Raw genomic sequence first — 19,342 nt, forward strand, 5'->3', positions numbered from 1 at the left:
GTAAGTATGAAGAGGTATGGATCAATCACAATCAAATATATTCTGGATTAAATTCTACAGAGATTGTGATAAACCCAAAATCCTATGATAAAAAGTCTATGATCAAGGGCACCAGAGTTTGTATAGGAGAAGGGAGGTATAAGGGTATGTGCGCACGTTGCTTTTTACCTGCTTTTTTGCTGCTTTTTCTTCTGCGCTGTTTAATGCCAAAATGGATGTGTTCTTCTATTCAAGCAAAGTCTATGGGAATTTGGGTTTCTTGTTCACACTATGTTGTTCAAAATGCTGCCTTTTTGTGGCAGAACTTTGGTCAAAAACTCAGCTTTGCAGTGCAAAACCCAAATGGCAAAAACAATTGACATGTTGCTTCTTTGAAAAGCTGAGTTTTTGACCAAAGTTCTGCCTCAAAAAGGCAGCATTTTGAACAACATAGTGTGAACAAGAAACCCAAATTCCCATAGACTTTGCTTGAATAGAAGAACACATCCATTTTGGCATTAAACAGCGCAGAAGAAAAAGCAGCAAAAAAGCAGGTAAAAAGCAACGTGCGCACATACCCTAAAACCGGTGTGGCAGCCAGAGGAGCTCCCTAATGTGCGTTTCGAGTACAGCTTTTGGCAAATAACTCTGGTCTTCTTGGACAATGACGCCAGGAGGACGGCAGTATACGATTATCAAAACAGGATCTCACTGTGATGCTGCTGATCTGATTTAATGGCGCCATGGACCTGCATGCCCTATATCTGTTGATCTAACAACCTCCTGATGAACCGCATGGTTATGTGGGGAAACGCGTCGAGGTGGAGACGTTTATAATCCAATAAAAAATGGTCGGCGGTTTACCATAATGACTATGGGACAAAATACTCAACGCCTTGTGACCTAAATGTGGATGCTTCTGGATTACTACATCTGATTGTGATATACTAAATTAGCACTAACGTGCCAGCAGAATCACATGGGAAGCTTAAACGTTAAGTCTGGCTTGGTGTGATGTATATATGTCCTCTGTGTGAACCAGCACTGTATTCATTTGCAAATTGTATCAATTTGTCTATTATCTACTGTAAACCACGTTCTTGATATTCAAGATCAGGGGTGGCCATTAAGTTGGTCCTTTGAGACAAATTGTTTATTGCTTTGTTCATTGTGCACAAAATGGTGTGGTATAAAAAAATGTTTTATCTACTTTAAGAAAATAAATTAATTTGGGGAATAATTTGTGTGTTCTTCTTGGACAATGAACACAACAGCATTTAAAATGTTACACAGGGAATTTAACCATTTCTTCACTGTGCTTATATTGCCTTTTCACTATTAGGCTACGTGCGCACGTTGCGTAATTACATGCAGTTACGCTGCGCTTTGTAGCGCAGCGTAACTGCATGCGTCCTGCGTCCCCTGCATAATCTATGGAGATTGTGCAGGGGCCGTGCGTACGTGGAGTCTTAGAGCGCAGCGCTTCGGCTACTGCCAGAAGCGCGCGTTCTAAGAAGTGACATGTCACTTCTTCCGTGTGCTTTGCCGGCAGCCCCTGCATTGTCTATGGCAGGAGCTGCAGGCAGAGCGCATGGAATTGGCTTTTTTTTTTTCACTACGGACATTTTCTGCAGCGATTTGAAGCGCACGTGTGCTCTTCGGATCGCTGCAGAAAATTCTGCAGTGACTGTACGCAACGTGCGCACATAGCCTTAGGCTATGTGTCCACGGTAGAATGTTGCTGCGGATTTTTCTGCATGAAAATCCGCACCTTTTTTTTTGCCGCGGATTTACCGCAGATTTTTTTTTTCCCCCCATTCTATAGCCAAAATCCGGATCAAAATCCGCAACAATAATTGACATGCTGCAGATTTTTCCGGATCAAAATCCGCGGAAAATCCGCCGCGGAAAAAGCCACAGCATGGACACAGCATTTCCAAAATGCCATTGAAATGGCTTGGAAGTGCCGCTGCTGCAGATTTTCGGAAAATCCGCGGCTTTTTTGCGAGAAATCCGCGGCAAAATCCACGCATTTTCCGCAGCATGCACACATGGCCTTAGAGCGTTATTTATGGTCACTGTGAACTATTACACAAACTTTGGCGTTTTCTATTGTTCTCAACATTTGCTGTAGACAGTGCTTCTTACTCCTGGACCTTATGTCTAATATCTCCAACACCACATTCCTTAAGCACTGTGAATCAGGGTTCAGGTGCCTGTGAAGGCTGCATACCTCAATTTAATCCATTTGTACGCTTTTCTAATACTGAGCTATCTACATCTTTGCACAACTCCCCTGAGCCGATCCTTTGTATTACACATTTATCACAGAATTTTTAATCCTAGGATTTTAGGTTTGTCACTATCTGAAGAATTTATTCCCAATATTTTTGATTATGTGATTGATCTATACCTCTTCATACATTTCCTATGAAACCCTTTTTAAAAAAAAAAAAAAACAAAAAACAAAGAAGGGAATTTTGTTTACTTACCGTAAATTCCTTTTCTTCTAGCTCCAATTGGGAGACCCAGACAATTGGGTGTATAGCTATTGCCTCTGGAGGCCACACAAAGTATTACACTTAAAAGTGTAAGGCCCCTCCCCTTCTGGCTATACACCCCCAGTGGGATCACTGGCTCACCAGTTTTAGTGCCAAAGCAAGAAGGAGGAAAGCCAATAACTGGTTTAAAGACCAATTCAATCCGAGGAAACATCGGAGAACTGAACCATACCACATGAACAACATGTGTACCCGAAAAAACAGAAAAACCCCGAGAAAACAGGGCGGGTGCTGGGTCTCCCAATTGGAGCTAGAAGAAAAGGAATTTACGGTAAGTAAACAAAATTCCCTTCTTCTTTGTCGCTCCATTGGGAGACCCAGACAATTGGGATGTCCAAAAGCAATCCCTGGGTGGGTAAAAGAATACCTCATGATAGGGCCGTCAACGGCCCTCTCCTACAGGTGGCCAACCGCCGCCTGAATGACTTATCTACCTAGGCTGGCGTCTGCCGAAGCGTAGGTATGCATCTGATAATGCTTGGTAAAAGTAAGTAGACTCGACCAGGTGGGTGCCTGACACACCTGCTGAGCCGTAGCCTGGTGCCGTAATGCCCAGGATGCACCCACGGCTCTGGTAGAATGGGCCTTCGGCCTTGAGAGAACCAGAAGCCCAGTAGAACTGTAGGTTTCAAGAATCGGTTCCTCGAGCCCCCGAGCAAGGGTGGATCTGGAAGCTTGCGACTGTTTACGCCGACCAGCGACAAGGACAAAGAGTGCATCCGGGTGGCGCAGGAGCGCCATGCGGGAAGTAGAACCTGAGTGCTCTCACCAGAACCAACAGATGCAAATCTTTCTGAAATTGATGGACTGGACGAGGACACAAGAAGGTGAGGTGATATCCTGATTGATATGAAAATGGGATACCACCTTAGGGAGAAATTCCGGAACCGGACGCAGAACTACCCTGTCCTGGTGAAGGACCAGGAAGGGAGTTTGTATGAGAGCGTTGCTAGCTCGGAAACTCTCCTAAGAGACGAGACCGTTACTAGAAGGCCACTTCCCGTGAAAAACGGGAAGGGAGACATCCTTCAAAGGCTCGAAAGGCGGCATCTGGAGAGCAATTAGAACCTTGTTCAGATCTCAGGGCTCTAACGGCCGCTTGTACGGAGTGCTGAGAAGACAAACTCCCCGTAGGAACGTGCGTACCTGAGGAAGTCGTCGTTTCTGAAAAAATACAGATAGCGCTGAGACTTGTCCCTAAAGGGAACTGAGCGACAACCCATTTTCCTACCTAGATTGCAGGAAGGAAGGAAACATAGACGATGCAACCGGCCAGGGAGAAACACCCTGCGCCGAGCACCGAGATAAGAACATGTTCCACGTCCTGTGGTCAATCTTGGCGGACGTTGGTATGCTAGCCTGTCTCATGGTGGCAACCACGTCCTGAGGTAATCCTGACGACACTAGGTTCCAGGACTCAATGCCACACCATCCGGTTGAGGGCCGTAGAATCCAAATGGAAGAATGGCCCTTGAGACAGCCAGTCTGATTGGTCTGGTAGTGCCCCCGGTTAGCCTACCGTGAGGCACCACAGAACCGAGTACCACAACATCCCCGGCCAATTTGTAGCGACGAGGATGGCGCGGCCCCAGTCGGTCTTGATCTAGCGCAGTACTCTGGGCAACAATGCCAGAGATGGCACCTAAGGTAGCTGGAACTGCGACCAATGCTGAACTAAGGCGTTTGCCGCCAGAGCTCGATGATTGTGAAACCGTGCCATGAAGCTGGCACATTGTTGTTGTGCCGTGACGCCATTAGATCGACGTCCGGCCTCTGTCAGCGGCGCCAGATCTCCTGAAACCCGTCCGGGTGAGGAGACCATACTCTTTCGGCCACACCTCAGCGACTTAGGAAGTCAGCTTCCTAGTTTCCACACTTGGGATGTGAATTGTGGATATGGTGGATGCCGTGTCTTCCACCCACATCAGAACCTGCCGGACTTCCTGGAAGGCTTGCCGGTTGCGCGTTCTTCCTTGGTGGTTGATGTATGCCACCGCTGTGGAGCTGTCCGACTGAAGTCGGATATGCTTGCTTTCCAGCCGCTGTTGGAAGGATTGTAGGGCAAGATACACTGCTCTGTGTTCAAGAACATTGATCTGAAGAGTGGACTCTTGCTGAGTCCACTTACCCTGAGCGCTGTAGTGGAGAAAAACTGCTCCCCACCCTGATAGACTCGCGTCTGTCGTAACTATCGCCCAGGACGGGGATAGGAAGGACCTTCTTTTTGACCAAGAGGTGAGAAGAAGCCACCACCGTAGAGATTCCTTGGCCGCCTGAGAAGAACGACGACTCTGTTGAGGGACGTCGACTCCTCGTCCCATTGGCGGAGAATGTCCCATTGTAGTGGACGCAGTAAAACTGCGCGAAAGGAACTGCCTCCATTGCTACCATCTTACGTAGGAAGTGCATGAGGCGTGTCAATGTGTGCGACTGGTTCTTAAAGAAGAGCTTGCAGCCCGTAGTGAATGCTGTTTGTCTAGCGGCAGCTTCACTATCGCTGAGAGAGTAAGAAACTCTATGCCTAGATATGTTACCGATAGGGTCGGGGTCGGATCTGACTTTAAAAAGTTGATGATCCACCCAAAACTCTAGAGAGTCTCCAGCGCAACGTTCGGGCAGTGTTGGCATGTTTCCTAAGAGAGTGCCTTGACAAGTAGATCGTCTAAATACGGGACCACAGAGTGACCCTGAGAGTGCAGGACTCTACTGCTGCCCTGACCTTGGCGAAGACCAGTTGGACTGTCGCTAGCCGGAAGGTAGAGCTACGAACAGAGGGTGTTCGTCTCCTATAACGAAGCGTAGAAACGCTAGTGCTCTGGATCAATCGGCACGTGTGGATAAGCATCCTTGATGCCTAATGATGCTAGGAAATATCCTTGGGACCTTGAGGCGATGACATGGCGGAGGGATTCCATCCGGAACCGCCTGGTGTCCACGAGCTTGCTGAGCATTTTTAGATCCAGAACGGGACGGAACGGCCCGTTGTTATAGGTACCGCAAAGAATTTGGGGTAAAAACCGTGACCTTGTTCCTGAAGAGGAACGGGGGTCATCACTCTTTCTGCCTATAGAGTGCACCCTGTTTGCAGAAGAGCAGCGGCCCGGCCGGGAGGTGGAGAAATTCTGAAGAATCGAGTTGGAGGACGAGAAGTGAGCTCTATCCTGTACCCGTGAGACAGAATGTCTCACACTCAATGGTCATTGACCTATGGCAGCTAAATATCGCCAAGGCGGGAGAGCCTGCTACCGACCGAGGCCGCAAGTCATGAGGAAGCCGCCTTGGAAGCGGGTTTTCCGACTGTCGCTTTTTTGGGCGAGACTGAGCCCGCTAAGAATCTTAGCTCCTCTGATCCTCTTGAGTCCACCTTGGACGAGGAAAAATGGGACCTGCCCGAGCCTCGAAAAGGCCGAAAACCCCGACTGCCTCTTGCTCTGTTGGGGTTTGTTGTGTCCGGGCTGAGGAAAGGATGAATCCTTACCCCTGGACTGTTTGATGGTTACATCCAACGCTCACCAAAACAGTCGGTCAGCAGAAAAAAAGGGCAACTGGTTAGGCAACCTTTTTTGGAAGCAGAATCTGCCTTCCATTCACTTAACGAGCAGACCAGGCTCTGCTTAAAAACACGGAGTAGCGGAGGCTACCGCCGCACGGTTCGCAGAGTCCAGGACAACCTGAATCGCGTAAGAAACAAATGCAGACATTTGAGAGGTTAAGGATGCCACCTGCGGCACAGATGTACGTGTAACCGTGTCAATCTGTGTAAGACAAGCTGAAATAGCTTGGAGTGCCCCAAGGGAGAGAATGCCGGAGCCAACGGTGCGCCGACAGCCTCATAGATGGCTTTCGACCAGAGATCCATCTGACTGTCAGTGGCATCTTTGAGTTTGCAGTTCCATCTCCCACTGCAACTATGGATCTAGCTACAAGCCTGGAGATTGGAGGATGCCGCTCGGGACATTGGGTCCAGTCCTTGACCAAGTCAGGGGACAGGGATAGCGTGTATCCTAAGCCGTTTGGAGAAGCGCATATCTGGATAAGCGTGGTGTTCCTGGACTGCCTCTCTGAAGGCAGAGTGGTCCAGAAAAATACGTGAAGCTGACTCCTCCACTGGAGGAGTTGTGAGAAATAACCCACATTCTATAGATGGACGCTATAAGATTATTTACTATGGCGTCACAATCAGGTGTATCCAGATTGAGAGCGGTCTCAGGATCAGAATCCTGAGCCGCTACTTCCGCCTCATTACACAGAGAGTCCTTCATGTTAGGACCCTGATGAAACCGAGGCCGCTCATAGCGAGCCCACTTAGGCTGTCTGGGACTGACGTCCGTGCAGAGCCGTGACTCTGGGATGCGTGTGACATTCCCGGAGCTGTTAGTTATTCACACTGAGGGGGGCCATGGATCAATGATTCAACAGTGCCCATATTGTGAGAGACATGTCCGGACTGCTAGGCTTCTAGTATCATAGCCATAGTCTCAGAAAAACTGTCAGTAAATACTGCAGACACCGTCCTCATCCCCTGGCCATTAGTGCATATAATGGGAGTCTATGTGACCTGCCGGCCGTATAGCCGTACATGCTGTACCAGCTGTATAGAAAAACATGTGGTTCTGCACTTTTGTTTTACACAGAGAATATGCTGATAACTCCTCCGCCTAATCCAGGAGGGTATATACAACGTGCGACCAAACAGTGCAATGTATATAGTACAAGCATATCTATAAGTGCACTTCTGCACTAGTGGGGTTAGCACCACAGGTGCTGCTTAACGCCTGTTACAGCGATTGTGTGACTATCAGAATGCCAGGGTCTTCCACACTTGTCTCTGTATCGTACAGAAACTGCACTAATGGCTGCCAGCGTCCTTGTAGAGAAGGAATCCGTGGGCGTGCCTGAGAAAGTGCGGGAATCCGGATTCACAGTGCACACAGTGAGAGGGGTGGAGTATGCAAAACATACTCCAGCTCTCAGCGCTGCTCTATGCAGCGTCACGCCCCTACCCTGACTGTCAGGGCTGTGGGCGGTAACGAAGGGAGATTAGGCCCAGAAGCCGGGGACTCGAGTTAACAGCGCGGCCGCCGTAAAAGCGCGGGCCGCGCTGAAGTCCCCGGCGCACCACAAGTGCCAGCCGCGCCGCCGATCCAGCGGCCGGCGCGACCGATTCATAAAAGTGGCCAGCGTCCCGCCCCTCTCCTGACTGGCAGGTCTGGGGGCGGGAACGAACGGAAGCAGGCCGCAAAAGCCGGGGACTCTAGTTATCAGCGCGGCCGCCGTAAAAGCGCGGGCCGCGCTGAAGTCCCCGGCGCACCACAAGTGCCAGCCGCGCCGCTGCCAGCGGCCGGCGCGACCGATTACTGGAAACGGCCAGCGTCCCGCCCCTCTCCTGACTGGCAGGTCTGGGGGCGGGAACGAACGGAAACAGGCCGCAAAAGCCGGGGACTCTAGTTATCAGCGCGGCCGCCGTAAAAGCGCAGGCCGCGCTGAAGTCCCCGGCGCACTACAAGTGCCAGCCGCGCCGCAGTCCCAGCGGCCGGCGCGACCAGTTCCCATAAATGAGCCTGCTTCAGCGAGGCTGAATGAGGCCATGGCACAGGCGCCGCAGCGCTGATGTCCCCTGGCGCACTACAACACCCAGCATGCTGCGGTGTGAGCGCCAAATGCACGGGGACACAGAGTACCTTGAGGAAGCAGGGCCATGTCCCTGATGTACTCCGCTCCATCCAGCATCTTCTCCAGGGGCTGTAGATGGAGCACGGTCTCAGTGCCTGGAGACCGGTAAATCCCACTTCACCCAGAGCCCTGTAAAAAGGGATGGGGAAGGAATCAGCATGTGGGCTCCTGCCGCCGTACCCGCAATGGGTACCTCAACCTTACAAACACCTCCGACACAGTGGGGTGAGAAGGGAGCATGCTGGGGACACTATATGTGTCCACTTTTCTTCCATCCGACATAGTCAGCAGCTGCTGCTGACTAAAAAGTGGAGCTATGCGTGGATGTGTTGCCTCCTTCGCACACAGCACAAAACTGGTGAGCCAGTGATCCCACTGGGGGTGTATAGCCAGAAGGGGAGGGGCCTTACACTTTTAAGTGTAATACTTTGTGTGGCCTCCAGAGGCAATAGCTATACACCCAATTGTCTGGGTCTCCCAATGGAGCGACAAAGAAAAAACCTTTCATTCTGTGTGCATACACCATGCATTAATCGGCTGTAGCGATATTTACTTTTGGAAGGCCCCTGTGTGACTTGTTTTTGTTTGACATTCTTCTTTAAATCGGTTTTAAATCTTCTCTCGTCAATTGCTCAATAAAGATTATTTTTATTCATTTTAACTAATCATTCTGAATTTCTATAGGTTTTCTGACTGGGGATGGGAGAGCCCTCAATATTTATGGTCTATTCGGAAAACACACACACACACACACACACACACACACATATATATATCTAATTTTCCTGGATAAATCAAAGCCCTATATAGCCACGTGAGTAGAAAGATAAAAATGCATTTAAGAATGTATTAGCAAAAAATATATTTACTTACTCTCGTCTTAAAGTTTTCATGTTCCATAAAGAGAGGTATCCATCAGAGAATCCTACAGCCAGGTGATTCGTTCTGCTTATATAGCTGACCGTAGTCACCATAGTTCCAGATGGTGCCAGTAACTGAAGACACAAGTGTCGCCTCTCTCGATTAGCAGCTTCTCTGAGTTTAGGGATTTCTGCAGGTATCCCACTAATGACTTCCAGGTCTACAAATAAATGGGCAGTAAAAGGTATTTTAATAATTCTGTTTCCTGAAATTACATAAGCTGTAGTGTTGGTATGTGAGGAGCAAAAGCTCCTGGCTATATGAGCCTTCTATATTTATTACCCCATTTTCTCTCGGTAGGATCTCGCTCTTTTCAGTTGACTGATTTAGTAAGTGGAGATTAGCTAAGTGCTATACAGACATGAAGGACTGTGGCTGTCCTGTGCCTTGGCAGCTGACAGAAGCAGCATGGAGGACATTATACAGCAGTACTGAGATGTTTAGCTTTAATGAGGTTTTCCTACTACTAATGTGACCCCTAACTATTCCTAATATACTTCTGCTACCTACCCTGCTCCTGAAGAAAAGCTAATATCTCTGCGGCTCCTATATTCCTATGTGGATTCTGGTTTTGATCTTTCCGGTCTATGGAGTGGAATCAGACAAACTAAGCAGGGCATGTCACTGGTGGAGATAGGGATGCCTCTCTGAGTGACAGTATGGGCACACATGGCCAGATCACACTTTATCAGCCTGCTTTCATGTGCCAATGTATGTAAAGCGCTGTGGCATTAATGGCACTATATGAGTGAGTAAATATTATGCAAAGTTTGTAGAAACATAAAGAGGTTTTCAATCAGATTTGTGAAGTTCTGAAAAATGTTTGTCTCAAGTACAATAGAGTCCAATCCTAGATACCAATTTTGTTTTGGACATTGTATGTAAAACGTTGCAAGTGAACCAAAACTGAAGACCGCCCTCGCCACATCTTGATTTGCATTTCTAGATACACCAAGTCCATTAATGTCCTAAAGCCAGACAGACCCCGTGAGAAACATACAGAATGAAGGGGTAGAAACAGCAACAGGAATATTTTTTACACAGACTGCATTTGTGGCTGTACTAGGATATCAATTTTGGGTCTCGTCTTCTCTATGGTGAGGTCTGCAGAATTTCTAAGGTAAGGGGGCAAGTCCTTTATTTGTGGAAAAGAATGCTACTAATGCAGCTAAAACCTTGCCTCTTTACTGTGACACTAGGTTCAATTTCAGTTTCCATTACATTTATTACAGCATATACAATATTTAGACTTTATGCATTAATTCCTCAGTATCTCAACTTGAAATCATTTAATAGGAACCTTTAAAGTGAACCTGTCAGGTGCAATATGCAGCCAGGACCACGAGCAGTTCTGGGTGTATATTGCTAATCCCTGCCTAACCGTCCCTGCACAGTCATGGCCAAAAGTTTTGAGAATGACACCAAAATTATATTTTCACATGATCTGTTGCCCTCTGGTTGTTAATTGTGTTTGTCTGATGTTTACATCACATACAGAAATATAATTGCAATCATATTATGAGTACCAAAAGGTTATATTGATAGTTAGGGGTACTTCACACACAGCAAGATCGCTGCTGAGTCATGTTTTTTTGTGACGCAGCAGTGACCTCATTAGCGATCTCGCTGTGTGTGACACTGAGCAGCGATCTGGCCCCTGCTGAGAGATCGCTGCTCGTTACACACAGCCCTGGTTCGTTTATTTATTGTTGCTCTCCCACTGATACACATCGCTGTGTGTGACAGCGAGAGAGCAACAATCCTGAATATGAAGGGAGCAGGAGCCGGCATCCGACAGCCTGCGGTAAGCTGTACCCAAGGTAAACATCGGGTAACCAAGGTACTTACCCGATATTTACCTTAGTTACCAGCCTCCGCTGCTCTCACGCTGCCAGTGCCGGCTCCAGCTCCCTACACACGCTAAGCTAAGCGGTGTGCGCTGGTAACTAAAGTAAACATCGGGTAACCATACCAGTTAGTTACCAGTGTCCGCAGCTTCCAGATGCCGGCTCCGTGCAAGCGCAGCGTCGCTTGCACGTCGCTGCTGGCTGGGGGCTGGTCACTGGTGAGATCTGCCCGTTTGACAGCTCACCAGCGACCATGTAGCGACGCAGCAGCGATCCTGACCAGGTCAGATCACTGGTGGGATCGCTGCTGCGTCGCTAAAGTGTGACGGTACCCTTAGAATGAGTTAATGCAGCAAGTCAATATTTGCAGTGTTGACTCTTCAGGATCTCTGCAATTCTCCTTGGCATGCTCTCAATCAACTTCTGGATCAAATCCTGACTGATAGCTGTCTACTCTTGCATAAGCAATGCTTGCATTTTGCCAGAATTTGTTGGTTTTTGTTTGTCCACCCATCTCTTGATGATTGCCCACAAGTTCTCAATGGGATTAAGATCTGGGGAGTTTCCAGGCCATGGACGCAAAATCTCTATGTTTTGTTCCATGAGCCATTTAGTGATCACCTTTGCTTTATGGCAAGGTGCTCCATCATGCTGGAAAAGGCATTGTTGGGCGCCAAACTGCTCTTGGACAGTTGGGAGAAGTTGCTCTTGGAGGACATTCTGGTACCATTCTTTATTCATGGCTGTGTTTTTAGGCAAGACTGTGAGTGAGCCGATTCCCTTGGCTGAGAAGCAACCCCACACATGAATCGTTTCAGGATGCTTAACAGTTGGCATGAGACAAGACTGATGGTAGCTGTGACGACATGGACTCTCATGGGTTAAAGTTTCTTAAAATTCAGCCAGACAGGATGATAGATTGTTTATAGACGGGGGATAAGTCCCTCATTGTTTCTACAAGACTCTTGTTGACTCATGTAATTGTGTTGGCCACTGAAAGCCAGACGTATTCCAGTAATCATTGTATTGTAGTTGTGTATTGCTAATGTGAGTACCTTAGTAGTCATTGTCGAGTCTGACTTGCAGACTCCATGTAGATAACCTCAGTCTTTCTATGCACACCATTTAAATGAACATTGTCCATGCAGCTTGAGATTCATCCAATGGGAGAGGCGATCTTGTCCAACCAATCGATGAGGACGCAGTGTATCCAAGTGGAAGGCTGTGGCTATAAAAAGGGACTTCTTTAAGCCACCAGGTGGTTGATGGATGCTGATGGATCCAGTCTAAGCTCTTTGGAGCTGACTAGAGGATCAGGATATCTTATGGCTTCAATCTAGGGACTCCGGTTCCGGTTGGAGACCATATCCACAGCCTAGGGATTTCGACTCCGGCTGCCAGGATTGTATCATCATACCAGGACTACCTAAGCAGGACACTCAGGTTGGGACAGTTCAGTCACCTGTTACAGACTTTGCAGACCTCAGCCAGCTTCCTAAATCTGGCATTATGCCTTTCTCGGTGGGTGCCCGCCAAAAGCGGGGTGCTGCTGGATTGGAGTAAATAGCCCTGGAACCTCTGAGGCATGGACATTCTAAATCCCTGGTGAGCCAGCGGAAGGGTGAGACTCTGTTGCCTGTTACATTTGTGTGTTTTGCTGGTTATGTGCCGTTAATTGTTTGGGGATCCAATAAAGTCTAATTATTGTTGTTCCCTTACCCTGTGTTGTCTGAGTAGTGTTATTCCCACGGTTAAGGAGGCCGGCGTTCAGTTGGGATGAGCCCTGAGCCACGCTGTCTTTCTAAAGGCAGCGGGTTTTAGTGGACGAGAGCACCCACTGAGCCCCGTGTCTCCACAGTAGCGCTCACCTCTTCTTCTCCTAATAAGCTGTTTTCCAGATGTCCCAACCAATCGAAAAGGGGATTCATCTGAGAAAATGACTTTACCCCAGTCCTCAGCAGTCCACTCCCTGTACCTTTTACAGAATATCAGTCAGTCCCTGATGTTTTTTCTGGAGAGAAGTGGCTTCTTTGCTGCCCTCCTTGAAAACAGGCCTTGCTCAAGCAGTCTCCGCCTCACAGTGCATGCAGAAGCACTCACACCAGCCTGCTGCCATTGCTGAGCTAGCTCGGCACTGCTGGTAGTCCGATCCCGCAGCTGAAACAGTTTTAAGATACGGTCCTGGCGTTTGCTGGTCCTTCTTGGGCGCCCTGGAGACTTTTTGGCAACAATGGAAGCTCTCTCCTTGAAGTTCTTGATGATGCGATAGATTGTTGACTGAGGTGCAATCTTTGTAGCTGCGATACTCTTCCCTGTTCAGCCATCATTGCTCTGCATAAAAATGGCCTCACGTGTTGCTTTAGAGATAACCATGGTTAACTGAAGAGAAACAATTTAAGGCCGGAATGCAATGATGTTAAAATGTGTTTTGGGGGTTAAAGTTCATTTTCTTAGCCAATATTGACTTTGCAAGTAATTGCTGTTAAGCTGATCACTCTTTATGACATTCTGGAGTATATGCAAATTGCCATTAGAAAAACTTAAACAGTAGACTTTGTAAAAATTAATATTTGTAGTATTCTCAAAACTTTTGGCCATGACTGTATACACTAGCATAAACAAACAGATCTTTAGAAAAAGTATTTCTGAAGATCATTTATGATATGCTAATGAGGCCAGGGACTAGTCACAAGGGCGTTTGTTCCCTTGTCGAGTCAGCCCCCTTAAGCATGTTAGCATGCCCCTGTGGGCATACTAACATGCCAATGAATGCGCAGCAACGCCGCACATACCTCAGTCTTAACGGCGGAGGAGGGGTGCGCACTGCGCCATGATCTGGAGTCCCTGGAACTTCCGGTTATGCACATTGTACCTCACTGAAGCCGGGAAGCTTACACCCGGTATCAGTTTAGTGTGCATGATCGGAAATCCAGGGAACTCCGGATCATGCGCAGTGCGCATTCATCCTCCGCCATGAAGAGTGAGGTTTGGGTCGGCTAGCCAAAAGAAGTAACACTCTTGTGACTAGTCATGGGCCTCATTAGCATATAAGAAACTATCTTTAGAAATACTTTTTCTAAAGATCTGTTTATTTATGCTAATATAGGCCGGGATTGCCAGGCAGGGATTACTAATATGCACCCAGAACTACTCGTGGCATATTGCACCTGACAGGTTCACTTTAATACGTCCAGTGGATGTCCATTTTTATCATATACGGGCATAACTCATAACTATATGTATAAACAATCCTGTAACTATGTGCCCATCACACAACTAGAGCAAATTATTAGCTGGGCATACCAGTTTAGGAGAAGAAGAAAAAAAAAAAAAAAAACAAAAACAAAAACTTTGTGGCTGGTAGGAAGGGGAATTTATGCATGCTCCAGAGGTCAGATCCCTAGTGCTTATTTGGTGCAGGCAAATCCCAGAAATATGCCACCACTGCCTCAACACACCCTGAACAAAAACAATATGCTGATTTTTTACATTCAGTATTGGTAAAATAGTGATTTAGACAAAAAAAATACCTGATGCTTCCAATTCATCTTGATTGCTAGAGATATCATCTAAACATAAATCAATAAGAAGAACATGTCCAACATCTGTAACCACAGCTGCCACGCCAAAGAACCATCTTAGACTCTGGTGTAAATGCTGAGTACTTGCACTGGCCCCTCCATCATTTACTAAGGGTTCAACAGCCGTTACCTAAAAGTAAAAAAAATAAACAAACAACAAGTTCCCAAAAATGTATTAAAGGACTTGGTGCAGGAAATAAGTTTAAAAGTGCTTACCGAGCCAGGGAGCACGACTGCCTTCACGACTTTGGAAATGCCAACATCATACAAGCAGAGAATACTGCCTTCTGCTTCAACCAGACCCACAAGGAGTCCGGTCTTCTTCTGCCAAGAAAACTCTTTCACTGCCACAACTGTAGGAGGTCTTTCAGTCACTGTGCTAAAACAGTATGCAGAAAGTCTTTCTCCTGTTACAGAATTGGTAACTTCAAGTTGGGGTCCACATGCGAGCCAAGCTAGCCCAGCTCTCCCTTGATAAAAAAAATAAAAATAAATGAATGCATGAAATAAACAGACAGACATACATGAACTGCCAACTATTTATGAGTCTATAACCTCAAATTATATAGAAACAGGAAGACCTAAAGTTTTACAAGAAACACTAGGCATATGCCCAGGATAGGTGATTATTGCTAGACTGGTGGAAAGCCAGGTTCACACAAGCATGTTTCACAGTCTGTATGTGGACTGTAATGTTCAGACTGACCTGCCCCGATTTCACAGCCTAAAGCGGGCTTTACACACTACAAGATCGCTACAGCGATCTCGTTGGGGGGGGGGGGGGGGGTCACTGATTTTGTGACGCACATCCGGTCGCTGTAGCCATCTCGTTGTGTGCGACTCCTAGGAGCGATTTTGGATCGTTGCAAAAACGTCCAAAATCTCTCCTCGTTGACATGGGGGTCCTCTCCCAATTATCGCTGTCGTCGCTTGGGCGAAGTTGATCCTCGTCCCTGCGGCAGCACACATCGCTACGTGTGACGCCGCAGGAACGAGGAACCTCTCCTTACCTGCCACACGCCAGCAATGAGGAAGGAAGAAGGTGGGCGGGATGTTCGTCCCACTTATCTCCGCCCCTCTGCTTTGATTGGGCGGCCGCTTAGTGACGTCACTGACGCCAAGCGAACCGCCCCCTTAGAAAGGAGGCGGTTCGGCGGTCACAGCGACGTTGCCGAGCAGGTAAGCACGTGTGACGCTGCCGTAGCGATAATGTTTGCTACGGCAGCGATCTTCACATATCGGCATAACGATAGGGGCAGGTGCTATCACGCTCACAATCGCTAGCATCGGCTAGCGATCTCGTAGCGTGTAAAGCCACCCTTAGACACGAGGCTATGAGTTTGGGTTGGGAGAACCACCACCAGGCCGGGCATTTACACTGTACCTGACCATGAAGCACGCTTGTGTGAACCCAGCTTTAGTTACACTTTCCTCCCACCAATCTAACAATTATCTAGTAAACTAAACAGGGAATGTTTTTGAAGACAATAAAAAACAAAAAAATCCAAACCAAAAAACCCTTTTACACTCAATTGGTAAACGAGTAAACAGACCATCATTGTAATAAATATACAGCTCTTACCTGTAGTAAACTTTGCACGCAAGACAGATTCCAGGTTGATTTCATCCTCCTGCAGCGCTTCTATCGTGGTCTCTGGAAACTGCAGCAAGCTGCTAGTTACTTGAGCCTCAAGGTTTTGCATCTTGGTTTTCTTTTAGAAAAGAAAAAAAAAAAAAAAAAACCCAAGAATTAGAAATTAAACAGAATAAACCATGAAAGCACAGTAAGGCTTTATTCACACAGCAGTCACTGAACACTCCAGCCATATGAAACCATAAAGGTGCTTATGGGGCCCAATGTACATGCCAGATTTTTTCCACTATGGGGCCCGCTTGCACTGAAAATAGTAGTGACCATAGTATACACACTGAACATACGCCAAGACCACATACTTGGTAACAACCCATCCATAGATACATTTTGTGTACATGCTTGATGGTTCTCAGTACCAACACCACCTATTCAAGGCTCAGATGATCTTCAGCCATGGTTATAGCCGGATATAGTTTAACCCCTTCACGACCAAGGACGGATCTTTCCGTCATGGCGTAATCGCGGCACCGGAGCCTCCGGTGACTGCGAAAAGTTAGCATAAACCGCAGATTCGGGGAGGGGAGGAGGGGACCTGTACCTGACCTCAGGAGGGGTGGTGCCTCCTCTCCGGATCTACGGAGGCTGTGATTGGCTGATGAACGCCGCTCAACCAATCACAGCCACTGTAATGTTCCAGCCATTTAAAATGACTGAAACATTGAAATCCAGCCCTGACCAGTGCAGCTGTAGCACTGGCCATTGGCTAGAGCTGGGTGACCTCACTGGATCACCCTCCCCCAGTTCCAGCAGCTCTGATTGGAGAGATCGGCCTTGTGACCAATCACTATTGACCTGTTGCCGGTGACCGCCCCCGTCACTTGTCGTCCCTGCAGCACGCCAGCACAGTGAGTGTATACAGTGCAATGGCAGGGCGACAAGCTGCGGTCCCATGCTGTTATGTAACCGGAGCATGGGACCCGGAAGTTGCCGCGCCGCCATTGCACTGTATGAAACCGGTGAAAAGCCTCCCGATCTGCCGCCGCTGCCCTCCGCGATCTGCCACCTGTCTCCCCAATCTGCTGCCCGCACCCACACCCCTCGTATCTGCTGCCCGCACCCTCACACCTCCCGATACGCCGCTGCCCTCCGCGATCTGCCACCTGTCTCCGCGATCTGCTGCCCGCACCCCCACCCCTCGTGATCTGCTACCCGCACCGCCACTCCTCCCGATCCGCCGCTGCCCTCCTCCGTCTGCCTGTGTCACCGCTCTTCCCGATCTGCTGCGCGCCACTCCCCCTCCTCCGTCACGCGCTGCGCGCCACTCCCCCTCGTGATCGGCTGGCGCCCCCGTGATGTGTGCTCCCTCCCCTGTCGCCCCCGTGATGTGTGCTCCCTCCCCTGTCGCCCCCGTGATGTGTGCTCCCTCCCCTGTCGCCCCCGTGATGTGTGCTCCCTCCCCTGTCGCCCCCGTGATGTGTGCTCCCTCCCCTGTCGCCCCCGTGATGTGTGCTCCCTCCCCTGTCGCCCCCGTGATGTGTGCTCCCTCCCCTGTCGCCCCCGTGATGTGTGCTCCCTCCCCTGTCGCCCCCGTGATGTGTGCTCCCTCCCCTGTCGCCCCCGTGATGTGTGCTCCCTCCCCTGTCGCCCCCGTGATGTGTGCTCCCTCCCCTGTCGCCCCCGTGATGTGTGCTCCCTCCCCTGTCGCCCCCGTGATGTGTGCTCCCTCCCCTGTCGCCCCCGTGATGTGTGCTCCCTCCCCTGTCGCCCCCGTGATGTGTGCTCCCCCCCGTGATGTGTGCTCCCTCCCGTCACCCCCGTGAGGTGTGCTCCCTCCCGTCACCCCCGTGATGTGTGCTCCCTCCCCTGTCACCCCCGTGATGTGTGCTCCCTCCCCTGTCACCCCCGTGATGTGTGCTCCCTCCCCTGTCACCCCCGTGATCTGCTGTCCGCTCTCCCGCCACCTCTCACCCCCGTGATCTGTGCTCCCTCACCTCTCACCCCCGTGATCTGCTGTCCGCTCTCCCGCCACCTCTCACCCCCGTGATCTGTGCTCTGCTCACCTGTCTCCCCCGTGATCTGCGCTGCGCTCCCTCTCCCACCTCTCACCCTCCCTGATCTGCTGCCTCCTTCATCTCCTGTGAGCCTGCTGCCTAGATCCATCCTGCAAGGTAACTATCCCCAATCTCACCTCCCACTCCCCACCCCCTCCCCCCCATCACCCCATCCTCTTCTGCCGCTCCTGCATCCACTGCGCCCTCTCCCATCCGCCCCCACCCTATCCCAGCCGCCTCCGTCTCACAATCACAGTTGCTCCCTTTATATGCCGCTACCCCCCCCCCCCATCTGCCGCTGTTCTGATCCATCCTGTAAGTATTGTTCGTGGCTCTTTAACTATCCCCAATCGCATCTCCCACTCCCTCTCCCCCCCTCTTCCCCCACCTGCTTGCCGCCGCCAAGTGCTGATCAGCTACGTGATTGGCTGATTAGGTACATAATTGTTGCTCTAGTTTTTGCTTTTTTTGTGCACCCCAAATAAAAATAACAAAAAAAAATAAAAACTTGAACAATTAGGTACCTGATCAGCAATCGTCCTGCAGTCGTACTCGACTTTGGACAGGACTTTTTTCCATCCCACCTAGTCCCCCCCCCTTTTTTGCAGAACATTCGTGCGTGCGCCCTGTTTTTTTTTCTATGCCATGGGGGGGTCTAGTTTCCAAAATGGGGTCACATGTGGGGGAGCTCCACTGTTTCGGCACCTGAGGGGGTCTCCAAACACAACATGGAATACGCTAATTATCCCAGACAATTTTGCGTTTGAAAAGTCAAATGACGCTCCTTGCATTCTGAGCCCTGCTGTGCGCCCAAACATTTGATTTCCACCACATATGAGGTATCTGTGTACTCAGGAGAAATTGCACCATACATTTTATGGTGCAATTTTAGCTGATGCCCTTGTGAAAAAAAGCTACCTGGTTGAAGTAACAATTTTGTGGTAAAAAAAATTTTTTTTATTTTCACGGCTCAACTCTATTAACTTTGGTGAAGCCCCCAGAGGATCAAAGTGCTCAAACATCTAGATAAATTCCATGAGGGGTCTAGTTTCCAAAATGGGGTCACATGTGGGGGAGCTCCACTGTTTCGGCACCTGAGGGGCTCTCTAAACGCAACATGGTGCGGCTAACGATT

At 49.0% G+C, this 19,342-nt stretch overlaps 1 protein-coding gene across 1 annotated transcript in view; it reads right to left on the reverse strand.

Moving 5' to 3' along the window:
* The window catches only part of AHCTF1 (AT-hook containing transcription factor 1), a 253,101-nt gene that overhangs the window by 227,728 nt on the left and 6,031 nt on the right, over nucleotides 1-19,342 (reverse strand). The window contains 4 exon segments of the mRNA XM_075339614.1: nucleotides 9,087-9,294; nucleotides 14,512-14,692; nucleotides 14,779-15,032; nucleotides 16,145-16,274. Of these exon segments, the coding sequence (XP_075195729.1) occupies nucleotides 9,087-9,294; nucleotides 14,512-14,692; nucleotides 14,779-15,032; nucleotides 16,145-16,274 (773 nt within the window).

Source organism: Anomaloglossus baeobatrachus, chromosome 3 (assembly GCF_048569485.1).
Source record: "Anomaloglossus baeobatrachus isolate aAnoBae1 chromosome 3, aAnoBae1.hap1, whole genome shotgun sequence".
In the NCBI taxonomy this organism is placed as follows: domain Eukaryota; kingdom Metazoa; phylum Chordata; class Amphibia; order Anura; family Aromobatidae; genus Anomaloglossus; species Anomaloglossus baeobatrachus.